The sequence below is a fragment of the Cuculus canorus genome, chromosome 1, assembly GCF_017976375.1.
Source record: "Cuculus canorus isolate bCucCan1 chromosome 1, bCucCan1.pri, whole genome shotgun sequence".
NCBI classification, from domain to species: domain Eukaryota; kingdom Metazoa; phylum Chordata; class Aves; order Cuculiformes; family Cuculidae; genus Cuculus; species Cuculus canorus.
Window position 1 is genome coordinate 129,672,488 of NC_071401.1, and position 18,186 is coordinate 129,690,673.

The 18,186-nt window shown below is 37.3% G+C and overlaps 1 protein-coding gene across 6 annotated transcripts in view; it reads right to left on the reverse strand.

Moving 5' to 3' along the window:
* LOC104066628 (potassium voltage-gated channel subfamily KQT member 1) overlaps positions 1-18,186 on the reverse strand; it is a 488,485-nt gene that overhangs the window by 427,048 nt on the left and 43,251 nt on the right. For all 6 annotated transcript variants that reach the window (XM_054079175.1, XM_054079191.1, XM_054079196.1 and 3 more), the window contains exons 5-7: positions 13,774-13,852; positions 10,292-10,388; positions 5,729-5,869 (exon numbers count right to left, since the gene is read on the reverse strand). In XM_054079175.1, coding sequence (XP_053935150.1) covers positions 5,729-5,869; positions 10,292-10,388; positions 13,774-13,852 — 317 coding nt within the window. The remainder of the gene's footprint in view (positions 1-5,728; positions 5,870-10,291; positions 10,389-13,773; positions 13,853-18,186) is intronic.

Below are 18,186 nucleotides of genomic sequence, written 5' to 3' on the forward strand. Positions count from 1 at the left end.
TATCTCTGTGGGGGTGTCAGTAGCCTTTTCCATGGCACAGAGCCAGAATAGGGGCAGCAAACCAGAAAGGATGATGAGATGTTGTTGCATCAACAACTCAGGACTTGGGGAGAACAGGCCACTCCTGCAAAGCCACAGAGGCAAGTATGGCTTGAGTGGGACAGAGGTTTTGGGCTGCTCCTGATGAGCCCCAGCAGGCTGGAAGAGAATTCATTAGAAGCCCAGTGGTCAATAAAAAGTTAGTGCTGGGAAGCAGGGTGCAGATCTGAGTGCAGGTGAAGGCTGGTCCATTAGAACTGCTAGCAATGTAAAAATAGCCACCTGTTCCACAACAGAAGGTGATCTCAATGTAGATCCCAAGGGAAGTTAAGAGAGATCCCACAGATGGCTAAACAGGAGCCTTACAACCCTGGGTTCCACCCCACAGTGGGATACACTTCCAGGCAGTGGCCATCTCCAACAAGTGTCTAAATTATAAGATAATATCAAGCTAATAAGTCTGAGGTCAAGCATGGAAGTCAGTACATGGGCTGAGCTCTAGATCACCAGATTATAGGTGAGCTAGAGAACAGCCCTCCTCCAGCACAGATCAGGCAGGGGAAAAGTATCCAGGGCTGAACTTAAATAGAGCCCCCAGGCTGTTGGTGTTGGGGATGGCCCCAAGGGTGGCTAGCCAGAGCCACTGAGTGCTTTTTAGCTTACTCAGAGACCTGGCACTGCCATAAAATGATATGACAAATATGACTTGCACTCCTGAGAAGTGGAAAGCTGCTAGAAAAGAATAATTCTGTCACCAATACCAGTCACTGGGGTGTGTTTTAAATAGAAAAAATGTACTTCTATTTGGTAGTACCAGTCCTACACCCAGTCCCTTCACTTTGCCTTGAATGGTAGCAGAAATATAGCCAAAACAGACTTAAAAGAATATGTAAATTTACACTGACTACAAAAGAGGAAGTGGAAATACTGCCTTTTATGGGAAAAGTTGCTGACAAATAGGCTTCTCAGAAGAATCTATCAGCAATAAAAGCATGGGAACAATATACTTCCTCCTACACTGAGAGCAGTTCTACAAAGAGCTGGAAGTAAGATTTCCAGGGAAAAATGACCAAATACTATTAAGCTGAGTTTTCTCCTACATAAAAAACCCACTTCATAATTTTTTGTTTATTCATTATTAATACCTCACTGGATGAAGTCAACTTTGCAGTATCTATATCATATAGCGACTATTGTTATTTTGAACTGCAAACTGCTCTCACCAGGAGCTCTGTCTTGCCAGGTGTTTGTCCAGATTTAATGTGGCTTGCCCCCAAAGTGTCTCAGGTGCAGTGTACTACCAGCAGCACAAACAGATGGGTTTGCCAGCCCCCAAAATTGAAACAGAACCCCCAAAATTCAACTTTTAAATGCTGTAAAAATGCTAGTGGGAAGAGGAGAAAGTTAAAGCAGTGTGTCTTTAACTGCACTTCAGCTCCTCAGTGCACCCAGATGACCCCTTAAAGTCTGGGATTTTTCCTTCCTTTTCCTCTCTTTTTTCTTATGAAAGGCTTCTTGGTATTTTGTGGGATATTTTTTTCTTTTTGAGTTCTCCAGCACTCAGGACTTAAAAACAAACTGAAGTAATGTTGAGCTGCCTTAGCGTTACTATGGAAGACAGCATGAAAGCTCTAACCACAGAAAAGATGATTTTCCATCTCTACGGCAGGCATTTGGCTGGCAGATTCCTGCAGGTGCCTGTACATGTCTCAGAAAGTTTCTACCTTAAGAGTGTTCCTTCTTGGTAATCTAATTTTTACGTTGAAGTATGTGGAAAGGATTAAAAATAATGTAATTCTCTGGCTTCCTTAAACACAACGAGAGTCTTTTTCTATTTGTATATCCAAAAGTTATTGATTATCTGCTCAGAGAATGTTTAATAATTGGGTTTTTGAAAATTACACCTTCTTCTTAATACAGATTTACTATGTCATGTTCCTGCTGGTATGCACATGCTGTAATGCAAACTCAGAATACATATATGTAGACTTCAAGAAAGACAGAACTCTAATTATAATTTAGAAGAAGTCAATTTACATGTTTTAAGATAGGCAAGTGTCTTGAAGTTTTAAGAGTTGGAACCGCACATTTCAAAAAACATTAAATATAAAGGGGCTCAAGTTACTGCCTCTGGCATGGAAATTTACTACTGGAAATTCTGAGCCATTTATCCCAAGTGCTTCTGCCAGATAACATCAACTTACTGGAGAAACTATTTAACTCATGTTCAATGGTACAGAATAATCCATTTTGCATCAAAACCAACATGCTGTACGGACAGCAAGAGATCAGCATGGAAGATCCAACAGAAGAGAAGCCTACTACATGTCCTCCTTTCTTCAAGAAAAGGAATGAAAAGACAGAAAAAATGTTGTGACACGGGTTGCAATTCCAGCAGCCTGACAGTGCTCTTGGAAATGTTTTTGCATGTATTCTAACATGCTAGATCTCCTGAAAACAGCTTCATGTAAAATACCACAAGCCTTTGATACATCTTTGCAGTTTAATCTGTGCGCCTGCCAAATCTGGGTGAAACAACCTTGCAGTTAACTGGAATAGGTGAATGTAGTTAGCATTTAATTCCAACTCTCATTGATTCTTTATCTTCCCTTTTCTTCATATTTAAACACTTCAGGTCATTTGTATCAAGTTCAGCAAGCTTGCACTTTCTAGTCAAAGCAAAATGTTGCCCACAATACACTTTGTGCTTTTTGCCACACACATAAGACTTTCAAATACTTGCTATGAAGATTTTTTTTCCTAGGGTTCAGTTTTGAAAGGCAAAAGTGAAATCAAATTTCACTCCTCAGTAATTCCACATCTGTGTTTCTATATTACAGAAGACTTGAAAAGAAAAAGAAACTGATTCACTTTGTCCTTTGTCGCTGTTCCCAGCTGTGAACTGCACCTGCACCGTGACTCACTAATGCTGAAGAGGCCTAGACATCTGGAAAGCTTAAACAATTTCAACAGTGTTCTTCGTGTGCCTCACACAGCAAGAGAAAGACAAAGCTGATTTTATCCTCCTATTACACAAAACAAGTCAAGTTTTGGAAAACAACAACAAAACCCATTGAATACTTTGCAAAGCCTATGCACTTCAAAATATAGATATCAAGTCATCTATCTCAACAAGGTAAAGAATATTTTAAACTTATGTGTTGGTCTTCAAAACTGAAGTCCTTTTAAATTCCTTAAGTTCAAGATATTAACCAAATACGCCTTTATAAAAACAACCTGAATTTTTTTGTCCTTTTTTACTTTTTACGCAAATCAAGGCCCTAGCTTCTGGCTATATTGTAATCCATATCTAAACCTTCAACAAAACTCATAAAGCAAGCTCTGGATAACTACAGCTAAAAGAATGAAAAAAGAAGAAATGGTAGAGAAAGTACACTGGCCTCACATAGAAATTTTATTACATGAAGGAATAACACATACATGAATACACAGGGACAGAGCTGGATGCTAAAAAACATAGCTAGTTCTCAGACTGACTGCTGAAAACTCTTTTTTTTTTTTAGTTTTCCACTGCTCCTTGTTCCCTGAAGTTTGATAAAGGGTTCTTCTTCCTTCCCATTCAGGTCTGAGTTTGGGAATTTCTGGCCTTTTGCAGCCACAGGCCTAAGAATTACTTTATGAAACGCCAAAGATATTGTGCAGCGAAACTATGAATCACTACCTTTTAATAATTACAAACTAAATTAACACATCCCTTCTAACAAACTATATGCTTTCCATTTCTTTAAATGGTGTCATTTTAATTCCCATGGTGCTACAAACCTCTCTGGAACTTCACTATACTTGAAAAATTTATGCGATATTTCTCATAGACTTCGTTGAACCAGCACAAGCTTTTGTGAGAGCCCCTAATGCTACTGAATTTCCCACAAGCAGCCCTATTTTTAATTAGATGTACTTCACAGACTATTCAGCTAGACCCTTAGTTAAAAGAGAAACAAGAGCTGTGTTCCACTGGGTTCAGTCATTTGAACACTGGTATTTGAGCTGAATTCCTCAAATAAGAACAGAATAAGTGAGTCTGTGTACTAGTTTGTTTTCTTAAAGTAGATATGGTGTGTCTTACATAGTGTCAATTGCAGCCCAATTGTTTTGCTTTTAAAATATAGCCCAATCTGTGCTTCCGGGACATTTATTCCTTTCCTCCACTAGCTTGGGGTTATCTCCTGTCTATAACCATGATGCTCTATGTTCTGTCTGTTGAGGACTTTAATGATTGCTGTATGGGTTAGTTCATGGTTTTATTTCTTCCCAGCACATTAGATAAACAAGTCCATATGGCCATTTAGTGTTTGGATTTTTTTCTTTTTTTTACTAGATTCTTCTTGGTTTGTACTATTTTGCACACCCACAGGTGATACTCTGGAAATGAAATTAATACCTGACAACCTAATGACAGGAATTTAATATTTAAAGGAAGTTTATACTGAATCACTTTAGAATAGGTAATACAGGGTACATGTAATATAATCTATATTTCTGTATACTTCGTTGAAGTAGAGGCTTATGGAGCATCCAAGTTAAAGATTAGAAACAGGTACCTATTAGGAACTTTTTGTCTGTCTTTCCAGACTTACTCACCAGTTTATTTGGATGCAAATAAATAATTGGCCCGATAACTACATAGGCATTTTTCAAGCCTTATCATCTAAGCACAAATCCAGTTTATTCTGTTTCAAATCATCCTAGAAACATATCACTCTTTCTCTGGAAGTTGATAGCTCTGCATCTGTTCTAGTTTCTTCATTTTTCTCTGTCACTAACACTGATGTGAGGAGTCTCCTTGAGTTCATTACAACAAGCCAAATCATAAATTAAGAGTGTTTCTCTAGTGGGGCAAAGAGACCACAAGAGAAGATAAGGTTTGTGCAAGAACTAAAAAGGAGGGATAGCATGAGTTACAGTGAGACACACGATGAGAAGAGTTATATGAAATGAATGTAGAAACAATCTGGTTTCTTATTCTATTCATAGCTTTCTATTCTGTTTTCAGCTGATTCTGGGCATACGCACAATAATCTCCACAATCCTCTCCTAATCCCAGTTCCCATCTTGATGTTCCCCAGTTCCCTTTATTTCATCAATGATTTCCACTGCCTCTGACTGATGATCGATATCCAGAGTAGATGGTGAATCTGTGAAGCTTTGGCAGCTGCTTTTGATGGAGCTATTTACCTTTACAGTGAATCATGGAATTATTAAAAGTAAACTGGAACCTGTTAACTGCACCAAGGTATACATTATTCCTAGTAAAGTGAGATTTAAACAAAAAGAGATTAAAAAAAAATAAAGCCATTAACTCAACTTCCACAGATACAGTACACTTCTAAAGTTACACACATTTTGCAAATAATTAACTAGAGTTTAAAAGAAGTGGTATAGGTTTCAGAGGATAGTTATACTCTTTTTTTAAGCATGGATTTTGATGTGGACTTTTTGCATCCACAAACATTGTGTCCTTTGTGAAGGACCTTCTATCCTTACAACAAATTTTAATACCAAAATAATAATTGCATTTATTATATTTTTCTTGTATCCTTAAAAGGTTGTCAAGCCTCCCTGCAGAAATGCATTCTGCAAAGAAATAAATGCCAGTGTCTTTAAAAAGATCACAACAGAAAACCCTGTGAATTAAGTTTGCTTACACATTTTGTTGATAAAAACTTACCACACCCCACCAAAGGGCATCAGCATAGCTGGAGAAACCTGTCTTTCCATCCTCATCAACGGCATCCTTCTCAGCAAGATAAACAAAATAGGATGAAAAGATTAATCCCAAGAATCCAATGTACAATGTGGTTATGAGTTCCTATTAAAAGAGAAAGCAAACAAGTACATAACGTTTACATCATACATATTTCATTGTTGTAAAACATCATAAATATTGAGGGGAGTTGCATCACAGTAAAAAAATTATAATAATTTGTACTTCAAGTACAACAGGTAATTCAGGAACCTCTTTTCTATTCAAATAAGACTACCTAATTCCAGGAGAACCCATCATTTGTACAAAATCATTTGGACAACTAAATATAGGGTGGGACATTTCTCCTGGTTTATATCTTGTGAATGGGGATCACTCAATTTAACTGTCCACTCAAAATACTAACTGTTAACATGTTTCAAAAATAGTAAAAACAGCTTTAGATATGCACTTTATGAAGAGTATGCTAAAACAACAGTTAACAAATAATAACGATGTCTTGTCATGACCATACCTAAGTAATGAATTCGTGTATCTGATATTTAGATTACTTAAAACTAAATACTGGTGCCTGAACAGATTCATATTAGGATAAGGTAAAATATAATAAAATAAAATATGCTAGGTTGGCACAACCTCTACTTCAGTCCTGAGAAAGAAAGATTGAGGCTAGGGACTTTTGTTAGGGTGTGATACAGCGTGCTTGAGAATGCACTTGCTTTTGATAGATTTTTTGATAAGAAATTTGTATTAGAACTTATGTGGAAAAATGTGTTTGTGCATTTAAACAAGCCAAAATGTGTAAAGCTTATAAAAACAGCACTACATCATAATCAAATCAGATATTCACCTACACCTTAGGAAAATATAATCCCTAGTTATGAGGGGAAAATAGCTTATTTTAATGACTTAAGGTAATGCTTCAATAGTTAACACATATAATATTCCTTTTTTTTTTTTTTTTTTTTTTTTTGCGCATAGCCATCTTTATTATAAAACATTGCAGTACCACATCTTCATTGGAATCTTCCTTAAATTTGTGATGGAGTTTTTTTCTTTCCTTGGATCCAAACCAATACTGGAATTAGAATATTCCCACGAGATACATTTAAAATTAAAACCTGTATAAGAAGGATTGCCTCCACTCTTAAAGTATGGTAGGTTTTCACAAATTTTCTGCAACATTCAACCCACACTTCTTAAACTGTTTGTGAGGGAAGGTTCAGGTGTTATTATCATACTTCCTTCAGATTTTTCTTTCTTTTCATTTCCTTATTAGAGCTTTCTGGGAATACACAGCCCTGGTTGCTGTAACTCCTTTCCGTAGCAGGAACTATACATACTCTTCCTTCTGCTAAAGCATTAATTAAAATCTAGGTTCAGCAAGTTTTTAGGCAATCTTGGCACAAAGCAAAGTTTTTACTCTAATCATTTCATAATGACATAAATAATGAATTTTGATAGTATTCAGTTTTGCCCATGGGTAAGCCTTTTAGTCTAAGCCTTAACTTTTTGCAGGCTTGTTAGCTAAACAAGGTAGCTGAAAGAGGAAATGAAACTGATTTTCAGCGTTTCAGATTTCTGTGCTGGTCACCATTCTTATGTTTTTCTCTAATAACAATTGTACTCTATTTAATTGTAGATATATAGTGTATGGAATACTCCTGTGTTAAGTCCTGGCTTTTTGAAAAAGAAAAAAACATACTTTTCAGGAGTGTCTTATGAGATTCCTTTCAAAGAGGTTGAAGTAACAACAGACCTACTCCGATTATTTCACCATTGGCACTTCTCACATCTGGTCCTTTTTCATCTAAGGATTGAAATCTTATTAAGTAAAGCCCAGATTCAAATGTAATTGCCTTAGACTTATTCCAAATGTCACCCCATGTTACATATGTATTGAGAGACAAAATACTCCATGATTATTTTTAATTATTAAGAACAATGGCAGCAGTCTAATACATACTGCATTTCAGAGAGAGCTCAGAAGATTTTAAAATAATATGTGCTTCAAAAAATATGGATAGAGTGGTGTCTTGCAATGCCATATAGCAAGAATTGATGTATGATCTCAAAGCAAAGAGGATTTTGCAGAAATCCAGCCTTAAAACTTCACATTGATATGAATTTTTATTGGATAAGAGCCTAAGAATAAAGATTACTGCCGAATATAAATCTCTGTTCTCAGCAAGGAATTTCAGATACGTGTATGCAAAGGAAATAGCAAGAACAAAAACCAAATATGCACAAAGGTAAACTTGAATATTTGAGAGAGCTGAGTCAACAGATTTTTTTTTAACTTAGAAAGATTTATATTTCTAAGTTAATAAAGTTACAATAAGGACCACACAATATGCAATTTGACACTTAGTAAAAATAAAATAGAACCCCAAATCCACAGCTTATCAGTAACTCTCTCCCCAAAGCAGTAGAAGACCTCACAAAACAAAGTGAGGAATAAGTAAAACTAATTGAGAGGCTTACAAGCTGGAGCTGGATTGGCTAACACAGTTTTTCAGTTACCCGCATGATTTTTCCATGTCTTTCCATCACCACATGTGAAATTGACTCACGTTTTGTTGCTTTTGGCCAGAAATGCTTGTAAAAGCTCAACCTGCTGAAAATAGAAGAGCATCCTAGCCAAAATGGGCCTGAGTGAGCTAATACAGCTATATGTAAAATTCAAAAACACATGGAAATAATTGATGACAACTTCAGTAAGCTCTTCTGGGCCCACAGAGGTTAGAGTGCTTATTATTTTCACAGATCACAAAGATGTGAATTTCTCGCACTGTTTAAGTCTTCTAGGGTTTAGGGTCACATTTTTTCTGAAAGAGTAAAAAACTCAACAAATAAATGAGGACCTTGTACTCTGTCTGTAAAGAAAAAGTAGCTGAGGTGTTTTTGTTCTGGGGTTTTTTTGAAACAAAAATTTCTTTAAGAGACTGGACAGGAATAAAGGTTCCATTTTCCCTTCCACTTGGTACCATGCTAAGGTTTCAGCTACACTTGTCCAATGTCAATACAGAACTGTGTGTTTGATTTCTTTTTTATTAATGTGTTAGTGGGTGATCTGCTTTGACAAGTACTACAGATCTGTAGAGTTTTATATATCATCATAATCACTTCTTTGGATTAGCAGAACTTCAGGTGCATTTATTCATAAATTCACTTCTCTAAGGGTATTTTTTTTTCCTTTTAAATCATTGAACTTATTTATGTTTGTGACATTTAAGACTTAAGTGTTATATTTTGGAGATGGTATTTCCAGATTCTTGACTAAAATTCTGAACACCCACAGGAAGAAATTCTCTCTAACACCTCTGTCAGTAAGGTTAGCCAATGTTGAGAAAGTGTATTTGGATACCAGCTGTGCCCTATCTAGATATTCAGGCAATGCGACCATAATAAATGAAGACCACACAGACTTGGAGGATTAAAAGTCATCCTGTTGTACTGGATGAAAGCAGGCTTTATACTAGAACACTTCAGCGTGCATCAATGCTGCAGAGCAATCGTGACATAAAAATTCCAAAAGTGCTGAGGTGAGGGAATAAAGGAAATAAAAGTAACTTTCAATATCAAATTAATATTTTGGATTAAGCACTTCTCATTTGCTGCTTCAGAACAATTGTTTTCTAAATAGCAAATGAAACAATGTCTGTGTGGAAAGCTATAACAATTTGTCAATATCTGGAGAATAAATCTACACTCATAAAGAACCACCTTTACAAGTGTGATGTTAATATTCATAGCACGGTATTACCCATCCACAGCACATTATGATATGCCAGATTTAAAGGCCAATGATAAAAGTTGATTATTGCACTCATAAAGCTAAGTCAGCTTTTCATCAAGAGATTCCAGGAAGCCCCAAAAAGGACCTTTCATCTAGAATTTTTCTGAAGTCTGCACTGAAGAATTTAAGCTTTTCCCACTTGAACTTCTATACAGAATAACTGTTTCAAGATTTAGTGGACATACAACTATTCAGGGCCAACTTTACTTCTGAGACTACACCCTTGAAAAAGTAACTTTTCTTGCATATTATCATAGCATAGTTAGTATTTTTTATTTATAGAATGAATTAGAAAAATCCTTTTTCAGACAGTGAAAATAGGATGATGTAAATAATTGACTTGTTCCATCAAGGCTTTTCCACTACTATTTATCTTTCCATGGAACATCAAAGCTGGGAAAACATCTGTGAAGACAGTGGACAGTATTTGCAATATGAAAGGCAGCCCACATAACTATATTTAATAAATTATATTGAAGGATAACATCGAAGAGTACAACAGTTAATTAAAAAAAAAAGTACCAATGCTGATACCCTGTTAGCCACCAACCTGAAGTACAGAATAGTGCTCCCATTTTAAAAGTAGAAAGGAACACACGATGGACTCCTAAAATACTTTTTTTTCCTTGCAAAGGTAAATGTTATTTTGAATCAGACTATGATCTGAAGGCCATGAAAAAAATATACAGAAGTAAACAAAATATTGGGGGTCTTTAACCATCTAGTACCTGACGATGTATGAAAACAACTGATCCTAATAGTCGCCATGTGCCACCCTGTCGATCTACATGAAGCATGCGAAGTATCTGGAGAAACCGTATCCCCCTGTAAGAAAAACAGGACATTAAAGAAAACTAACAATGGAGGACAATACTGCTCTATCTATACTTAGTTGACTATTTTCACCAACATTGCCGCTGGCTAGGGGTGCATCTTAGGCTTCAGGCACCTCTGTAGAGCGTATGTTTACACCACATTTCATTATATTCAAATATATTCTGAAATATTGACTAGGACAACAATTAGTTAAAAGAAAACCAAAAAAAAAAAAAAACCCTCTAAAATATAGGATTTCAAACTCAGAGGAAACTTGCATATTTTACTGGATTATGATTCTGAAATGTTTTCTTTCTGAGCAAAGTCAGTGCTAACAAAAATACGAGCAAACTTTTTTGTCTATTTGCCAAACACAGAATGTGAATCGAACATGGTACTACTGAAGTCCTTTTTGTGTAAGTTATAGAAAACAGCTAATTGCATATACTTACAGTACTATGTGATTTTAGGACAACAACTGAATTATAAACTTCAAATATTTTCAGCTAAAGAAAAATAATTATCTATATGGTTATTCAAGACAATGTTGTTCAATGGAAATATATAATTCTAGTTACCCTTTTGACACTGAACTTTGTTTTCCTACACCAATCTTACTGTCTTATCACTGAAACAAAAGAGTGAAGGGCAGGAAAAGATGAATGTTGAATTCACTTACGTGAAAATTTTTCACTAGAAGTATTTTTAGCTATTTTTATCCTTAAAATTTTCTGTTGTTGTTGTTATTATTTTTTTAATTCAATCTTTTTATTTCAATTCCACCAAGGCTGTATTTTTATGGGTTACACCAACAGGCAGGAAACTCAGCATGGGGCTGTCCTCACTCACTGTTGTTACTCAGACTGGGAATGCATACTGTCTTCTGAAAGACACAACTTTTCCTTTACTCAGAAGCAGGTTCTCTGAGCTTTCACAGCTGGTGGTAAAATTATCAAATGCTTGTCATTCTTTTGGAAAGAACACAATAATCCTGAGTATCAAATCACATATCAGCGACTGGGCATATGGACATCATGGTTTTTTTACTTTTTTGCTATGTCATTGCAGTAATGATTTTAATTAGCTGCAAACTACAAAATATTCACTTGGCACTTGTTAATTAAAACATGAGTCCAAGAAGCATTACAAGACTACCAAATATGTGAGCACCAATAGAGTTAGGCTATGTAACATTTCACTGGTTGTTTATGTCAGGATAGGAGAGAGTTAGATGTAGCTCCCCAGTTATTAGAGACACCTTTTAATGTCTCACCTCTTAATGATCCACTGGAAGTACTTAATTTTCCTGGGTTTTGTATCTGAGATGGTTATGGCTATGTTACTGCCAAGTGCTGACATGCATGTTATAATTTGGCAGTTTTACAAATAAAGATTTAAGAAACAGGATAGTGAACAAGAAACTCCAAATACACAGCCTCTGAAAAAGCAAAACCTATTTCCTCTGAAAACAGAAAAGAAATTGGCTGGAAAGAAGATCAATTTTATAAATTTGGTGAAATTAAAACAGTAAAGACAAAAATCTGTACGACTCTACTGCGAACTCTGCAGTGCTACTAAATCTCATTTTCACTGGTTACTGTAGGGATGAAAAAGTCAACCTGTCATACCTAATGGGTTTGGGGCTTGCAACTTCATGCTACAAGAAATCAACCTAAAATGTGTGACCCATGGTTTCTGGGATTGCTGATATTTAAGGAAGGTCCAAAGAGGACCATAAGAGTATACCTTAGAAGCAACAAAAGCAAAGGTAAGCATATGAGATTCATTCCTTCTTAATTCAAAAGCAGCCCCTAACATTACAGTTCTGATGAAGCTAGATGGGATTAAGACTTTCCTGATCCAGATGGTTTTTCAGTGAGACAATAACAGTATTGCAGAGATATGGGTTAAGTTTCTCTGGCAGAAAGCATTATGAGCTGTAGGATGCTGGCTGTATAATTTAACACTAGGAAAGGCCGCACTGAGCCCAAAGCTACCTGGGTTCATATCTAAACATGCAGCAGGCTTCTTCTTTAAAGTCCTTCCTACACGTTCACTTAAATTAAGCAAAATCTTTGGAATTTTCACATTCACCCTCCTCTTGGAAGGATATGGAGGTGTTGGAACAGGTCGAGAGGAGGGCTACAAAGATGACTGGAGGGCTGGAGCACCTTCCCTACGAGGACAGGCTGGGAGAGTTGGGATTGTTCAGCCTGGAGAAGAGAAGGCTCAGAGGAGATCTTACAGCGACCTTCCAGTACCTGAAGGGGCTACAGGAAAGCTGGGGAGGGGCTATTCTTAAAGGCTTGTGTGGACAGGACTAGGGGGAATGGGAATAAACTGGAGAGGGGCAGATTTAGATTGGACATTAGGAGGACTTTCTTCACTATGAGAGTGGTGAGACACTGGCACAGGTTGCCCAGGTAGGTTGTGGATGCCCCATTCCTGGAAGTGTTCATGGCCAGGCTGGATGGGGCCTTGGGCAGCCTGATTTAGTGGGATGTCCCTGCCCATGACAGCGGGGTTGGAACTAGATGATCTTTAAGGTCTTTTCCAACCCTAACTATTCTATGATTCTTTGATTCTTCTCCTATATAAGTTGATAAATGACATGCATGCTGCCTGTGTGAGTCTTTATCATCACATAAGGATTAATGTTCTGTGGTAAAACTTACCTTAAAAATACTTTATCCATGTAGTTCCCTCCAGTGTTTGTCTACACAGGTACACAGTTTAGACAGTATTGTACTTTCTCACTTCCCAGTGATTAGACTGCACTGGAAATTAGAGGCTTGTAACAGAACAGAACATGCAGCACATCTTGCTAAGTTAGAAGGAGTGGGAAGTACAACTACTCTGCTTATCGTTCCTTTCTTCCATTTACGCACTCTGCTTCCCAAAACAAGCTTGGAGTATTTGATGCAAGCTGAACAAACACTGTAGACATCAAGTGTTTCTGGTTCATGTATGGCATGAGTTACTTGTGCCAAACAAATCCACTAAAATATAATTACTCTTTAAACAAAGTAATTATTTGTACTCAAATAGTAGCGAGTTGAGTGCTGTCTGGATTGCTTCTTAAATAACCCAATGTTCTGTAATTATCTTTTGCCTCAAAATGAGAGCTCTTTGATGTTTTATATATGACATGGTGTTTCTTTATTTTTTTCCTCTTAGCTTCAGCATTCCAAACATTTTTCATATGCCTTTTTCCTCACTTTTGTTTCCCAACCAGTGACCAAGAAAAATAACGCAGTCTTCCAATGTTACAATATAAAAACTTTTCCCTCATTAGGAAAATTACATGTCCATGTCTTTTGTATATTGGGATGTTAGATATACGTCAAACATAGCTCTGCAGTCATGAAGGGCTACAGTCACTAGAAGAACATACCTAATTGCAGAGGTGGCAAACACCTGTCCATTAGATCCTATGCTCAGAACAATAATTGAGGCTACTACCACAATTAGATCTGTTAAAAAAAAAAGAAGAATGTATTAAATCTTAGCTCTCGGCACTGAAACACACAACACAGACTGAGGAAAGCACTTTAAAAAAAGATATTAAGTTAGCTGAAATTTGGTGGGTAGTAAGTTAATGTAATAGTTTCATGTCAAAAAAAAAGCAACTCCTGCAGCTTCTTCCATGATGAATTTAATGGAAATGTTAAAGAACCTAACATATCAAGCTGCTTGCCACAAAAACAACAAAGGTAAGGAAATATGTACACCCTAGAAATGAATCCACATTTTGGCTCAGGGCTCTCAATTTAAGAGGGAAAGTAAGGGTTTGTTTCAATAATAGAATGCAAAAAGTCAAGTATCATATGCAGATACACACACATACACAGTTTAAAAATTGTATCAAAGCTGTAAAGCCAAGCTTTCAATGTTTAGGAACTGTCAAAAAGAGATTGCCAAGAGGAATCACTGTTGTTGGTTACTTTGTGATAATCATATGAAAAAATAATTGTTTCCAGAGTTCCATTTTTTTCCAAAAGTCTACAGTTTGCACATTTCCAGCATTATACAATGCAAACGATGGATTGTGTTCACAGTGCCAACACCCCTTATTTTCTCTTACCCTAGTTCAGTGAAAGGTCTATTGCTTTTGATTATTGAACCCTACTCTAACATTATTTTGAGAAGACATTTTTCAATTTCTTCACGGGTATTTCTGTGGTAATCCTCTTTAGAGCATCTAAATGCTTCACTTTCAAATTCTAAGCATAAAATAAAGGATAATGTTATAAATGGGCGGCAGATACAGACAGAATGAGGAAAAGTTTTGATAAATTTTCCTTGCCAGTTTTAAACAAGTACTACTTTATTCTTCAGAGCACTTAACATTATGCAGCACTTCAGAAGAAAAAAAAAAAAAAAAACCCAAACCAAAAACCAGTGTCTGCTTACTTCACTTGCAGCTGTGAGAGCGCAAAACCTCTGTAACCTGACTTCAAAGTCTTCATCTGGACATCCAGAAAATGAGGCACACTTGTGAAAACTGATTTAAATAACTGTCACAGAGTTTCTGTGTGATGCCCAGGCAAGATGCAGGATAGAGTCCAACTTTAGAAGCAACAACAGTTGCCTTGAACAAGGGTAACTTTTTTCCCTCTCCTCTAAACATTCCTTTAAATATTCTCCTGCCTCATTCACTGCTATGTAGTTGCTGAAACAAATATTGCAGCAGTTCTACAACCAACAGTTTCCTTCACACTCTGACTTGCATTAACTTCCAGTATCAGTCTGATTTTTACTGTAAAAGCAGGATTCCTTTCCAAGGGATACCACTCAATCAGTTTAAAGACTGTCCTAAAATAATTGTACATTTATGAAAATGAAAATAAATATACAGAGGGATAAGTTAAGGCTACAGAAAGACCTTTCTTTTTGGGATAACCTTACTTTTGAGCATCTGACATTCCAAACTTTTTATGCTCTTCCTTTACCACATATATGTGTTAACATCCATTTGTAAACACTCAGAATTTAGGGAGGGTTTTCTTCCAATTGTGTCATAATACAGATCTTTGCCTTTAATCAGATGATGCACCTGATGCCCTTATTGAATCATCAGACATAAAAATATCCATCCAATGACCAGCACTGAAGGAGGAAAAGACCTCACTTAGGAAATAAGTTTCAATCGGGCAGTGAGAGTAATACAGGTTTTTCATCTGTACCTTCCACTTTTCTGGAAGTGTGTTCTACATGGCAGAGATATGTCATCTTTTCACACAGACCCGTCTTCTTTGTAGCCAGCAGGTCGAGGGAGGTGATTCTGCCCCTCTATTCCTCTCTTGTGAGACCTCACCTGGGGTATTGTGTTCCAGTACCTGAAGGGGCTACAAGAAAGCTGGGGAGGGACTGTTTACAAAGGCATGTAGTGATAGGACTAGGGGCAATGGCTATAATGGAGAGGGGCAGATTTAGACTAGACATAAGGAGGGATTTCTTCACTATGAGAGTGGTGAGGCACTGGCACAGATTGCCCAGGGAAGCTGTGGATGCCCCATCCCCGGAGGTGTTCAAGGCTAGGTTGGATGGGGTCTTGGGCAGCCTGGACTGGTGGGATGTGTCCCCCACTGCCCATGGAACTAGATGATTTTTAAGGTCCTTTCCAACCCAATCTATTCTGATTCTATGATTCTATTTCTGCTTCTCTATTACTCATTTTCATTCCAGTTTCCATTCTTTAGGCTTCTCATATTAATCCCAGTTTACTGGTACACACAGTCCTAATTTAAATTCTAGGTCTTCAGCATATCCTTCTGCCCTTACACTGCTATCTTTCAATCACCTACAACTTCTATTTTCAGGCCCTACAGCCTTCAAACTCCTGCTTGCTTGTCAGTCTCTATACATGCTTCTCCCTTAGAGCAGCATCCATCACCACAATTACCTTTTCCAAGAACAGCTTAAATATTTTGCATGAAATGCTTACACAAGACTCAAACTAAAGCAAACACTTGGCATGGAAAATATCAGGCTGAAGAACAAATGTCTGTTTAAATAACTTTTTCAACTCTAACAAGCATGAGTACTTAGATTAGCATTACATTAGTATTTATGTTAGTTTTTAAAAAAGAAAGTGTCAGGAAGCCTTGGTAATTCTAAAAATTGAATGCCAGTAATTTATGAACACTAATCTGTGTATATGTTTCTCAAATTTTCTACTTTACTTACATGTTTGCAAACATGTCTGCATACAGAAGGTGTGGAGAGACAAAAATGACAAAGTGTCTTCTATACAATATGTGCACTACATATATAGATGACAGGCCTATATATCTCACAATTCCAGCAATTTAGTATGTGTAGTACACAGATTTGAAAACTAAGTCCATTGTCCCCATCGCTTTCTCTTACGTTCTGAATCCTCAAGAAAATCCAAACAGCTGCCATTTTTTATTTAAAAATCAGTTTAGCAGTGAAATATTACTTATTTATGCATAAACTTCAGCAAAGCACAGCACATAGGAACATCTATGTTGCAGCGCTACAGACTGGGGGAAGAATGGCTGGAGAGCTGCACGGAAGAGAAGGACCTGGGGGTGCTGGTTGACAGCCGACTGAACATGAGCCAGCAGTGTGCCCAGGTGGCCAAGAAGGCCAACGGCATCTTGGCTTGTATCAGAAATGGGGTCACCAGCAGGTCCAGGGAGGTTATTCTCCCTCTGTACTCAGCACTGGTGAGACCGCACCTTGAATACTGTGTTCAGTTCTGGACCCCTCACCACAAGAAGGATGTTGAGGCTCTGGAGCGTGTCCAGAGAAGAGCAACAAAGCTGGTGAGGGGGCTGGAGAACAAGTCATACAAGGAGCGGCTGAGAGAGCTGGGGTTGTTTACAATGGAGGAGAGGAGGCTGAGGGGAGACCTTATTACTCTCTACAACTACCTGAAAGGAGGTTGTGGAGAGGAGGGAGCTGGCCTCTTCTCCCAAGTGACAGAGGACAGGACAACAGGGAATGGCCTGAAGCTCCGTCAGGGGAGGTTCAGGTTGGATATCAGAAAAAAATTCTTCACAGTAAGAGTTATTGGGTACTGGAACAGGCTGCCCAGGGAGGTGGTCGAGTCACCTTCCCTGGAGGTGTTTAAGGAACGGGTGGATGAAGTGCTTAGGGACATGGTTTAGGGAGTGTTAGGAATGGTTGGACTCGATGATCCAATGGGTCCTTTCCAACCTGGTGATTCTGTGATTCTGTGATCTATAACACAGCTTACCTGAGTACTGCTTCTTTGAGCAAAGTGCTGACTTGTTCCTAATGTTCTCAGAAGTTTACTTTCTAGTACGTAATTCTCAGATTTTCATGAAAAGTAATTAATCCTTTTTAAATTTAAAACGGTAATATTTGTATTTTCATTTTTAGTTGCCATAGTATTTCACGGAATAGCCTTCAGCTTTACTTAAGGACAATTTGAGATGGGCACACATATGTGCACTCAGGTCTTTACAACCCGAACTTAAATCTGCCTTTTGTCTTTCAAACTACGTGCTGTCAAAACCAAGAGAAACAAATTTAATTTATAAATTTGTTCTTCGTGGCATTTTCTACAACAACAAGACAAGGATAAGAGAGGTTTTGAAAGGATATTTTCTTGATTTTGCCCATGCTTGGTACCTGCCTTCCCTAAAAGCCTAATTAGGCTAGGATTTTCAGAAGCATTTCACTCCTAACCCTAATGAAATACTAAGTAATGGGAAGCATTACATCAATATTTAGGAACAGTAGGTATCACCTACTTCTGCTGCCATAGTACATGAGCACTACTCAATATTTATATACACTTGTTCTGTGACCT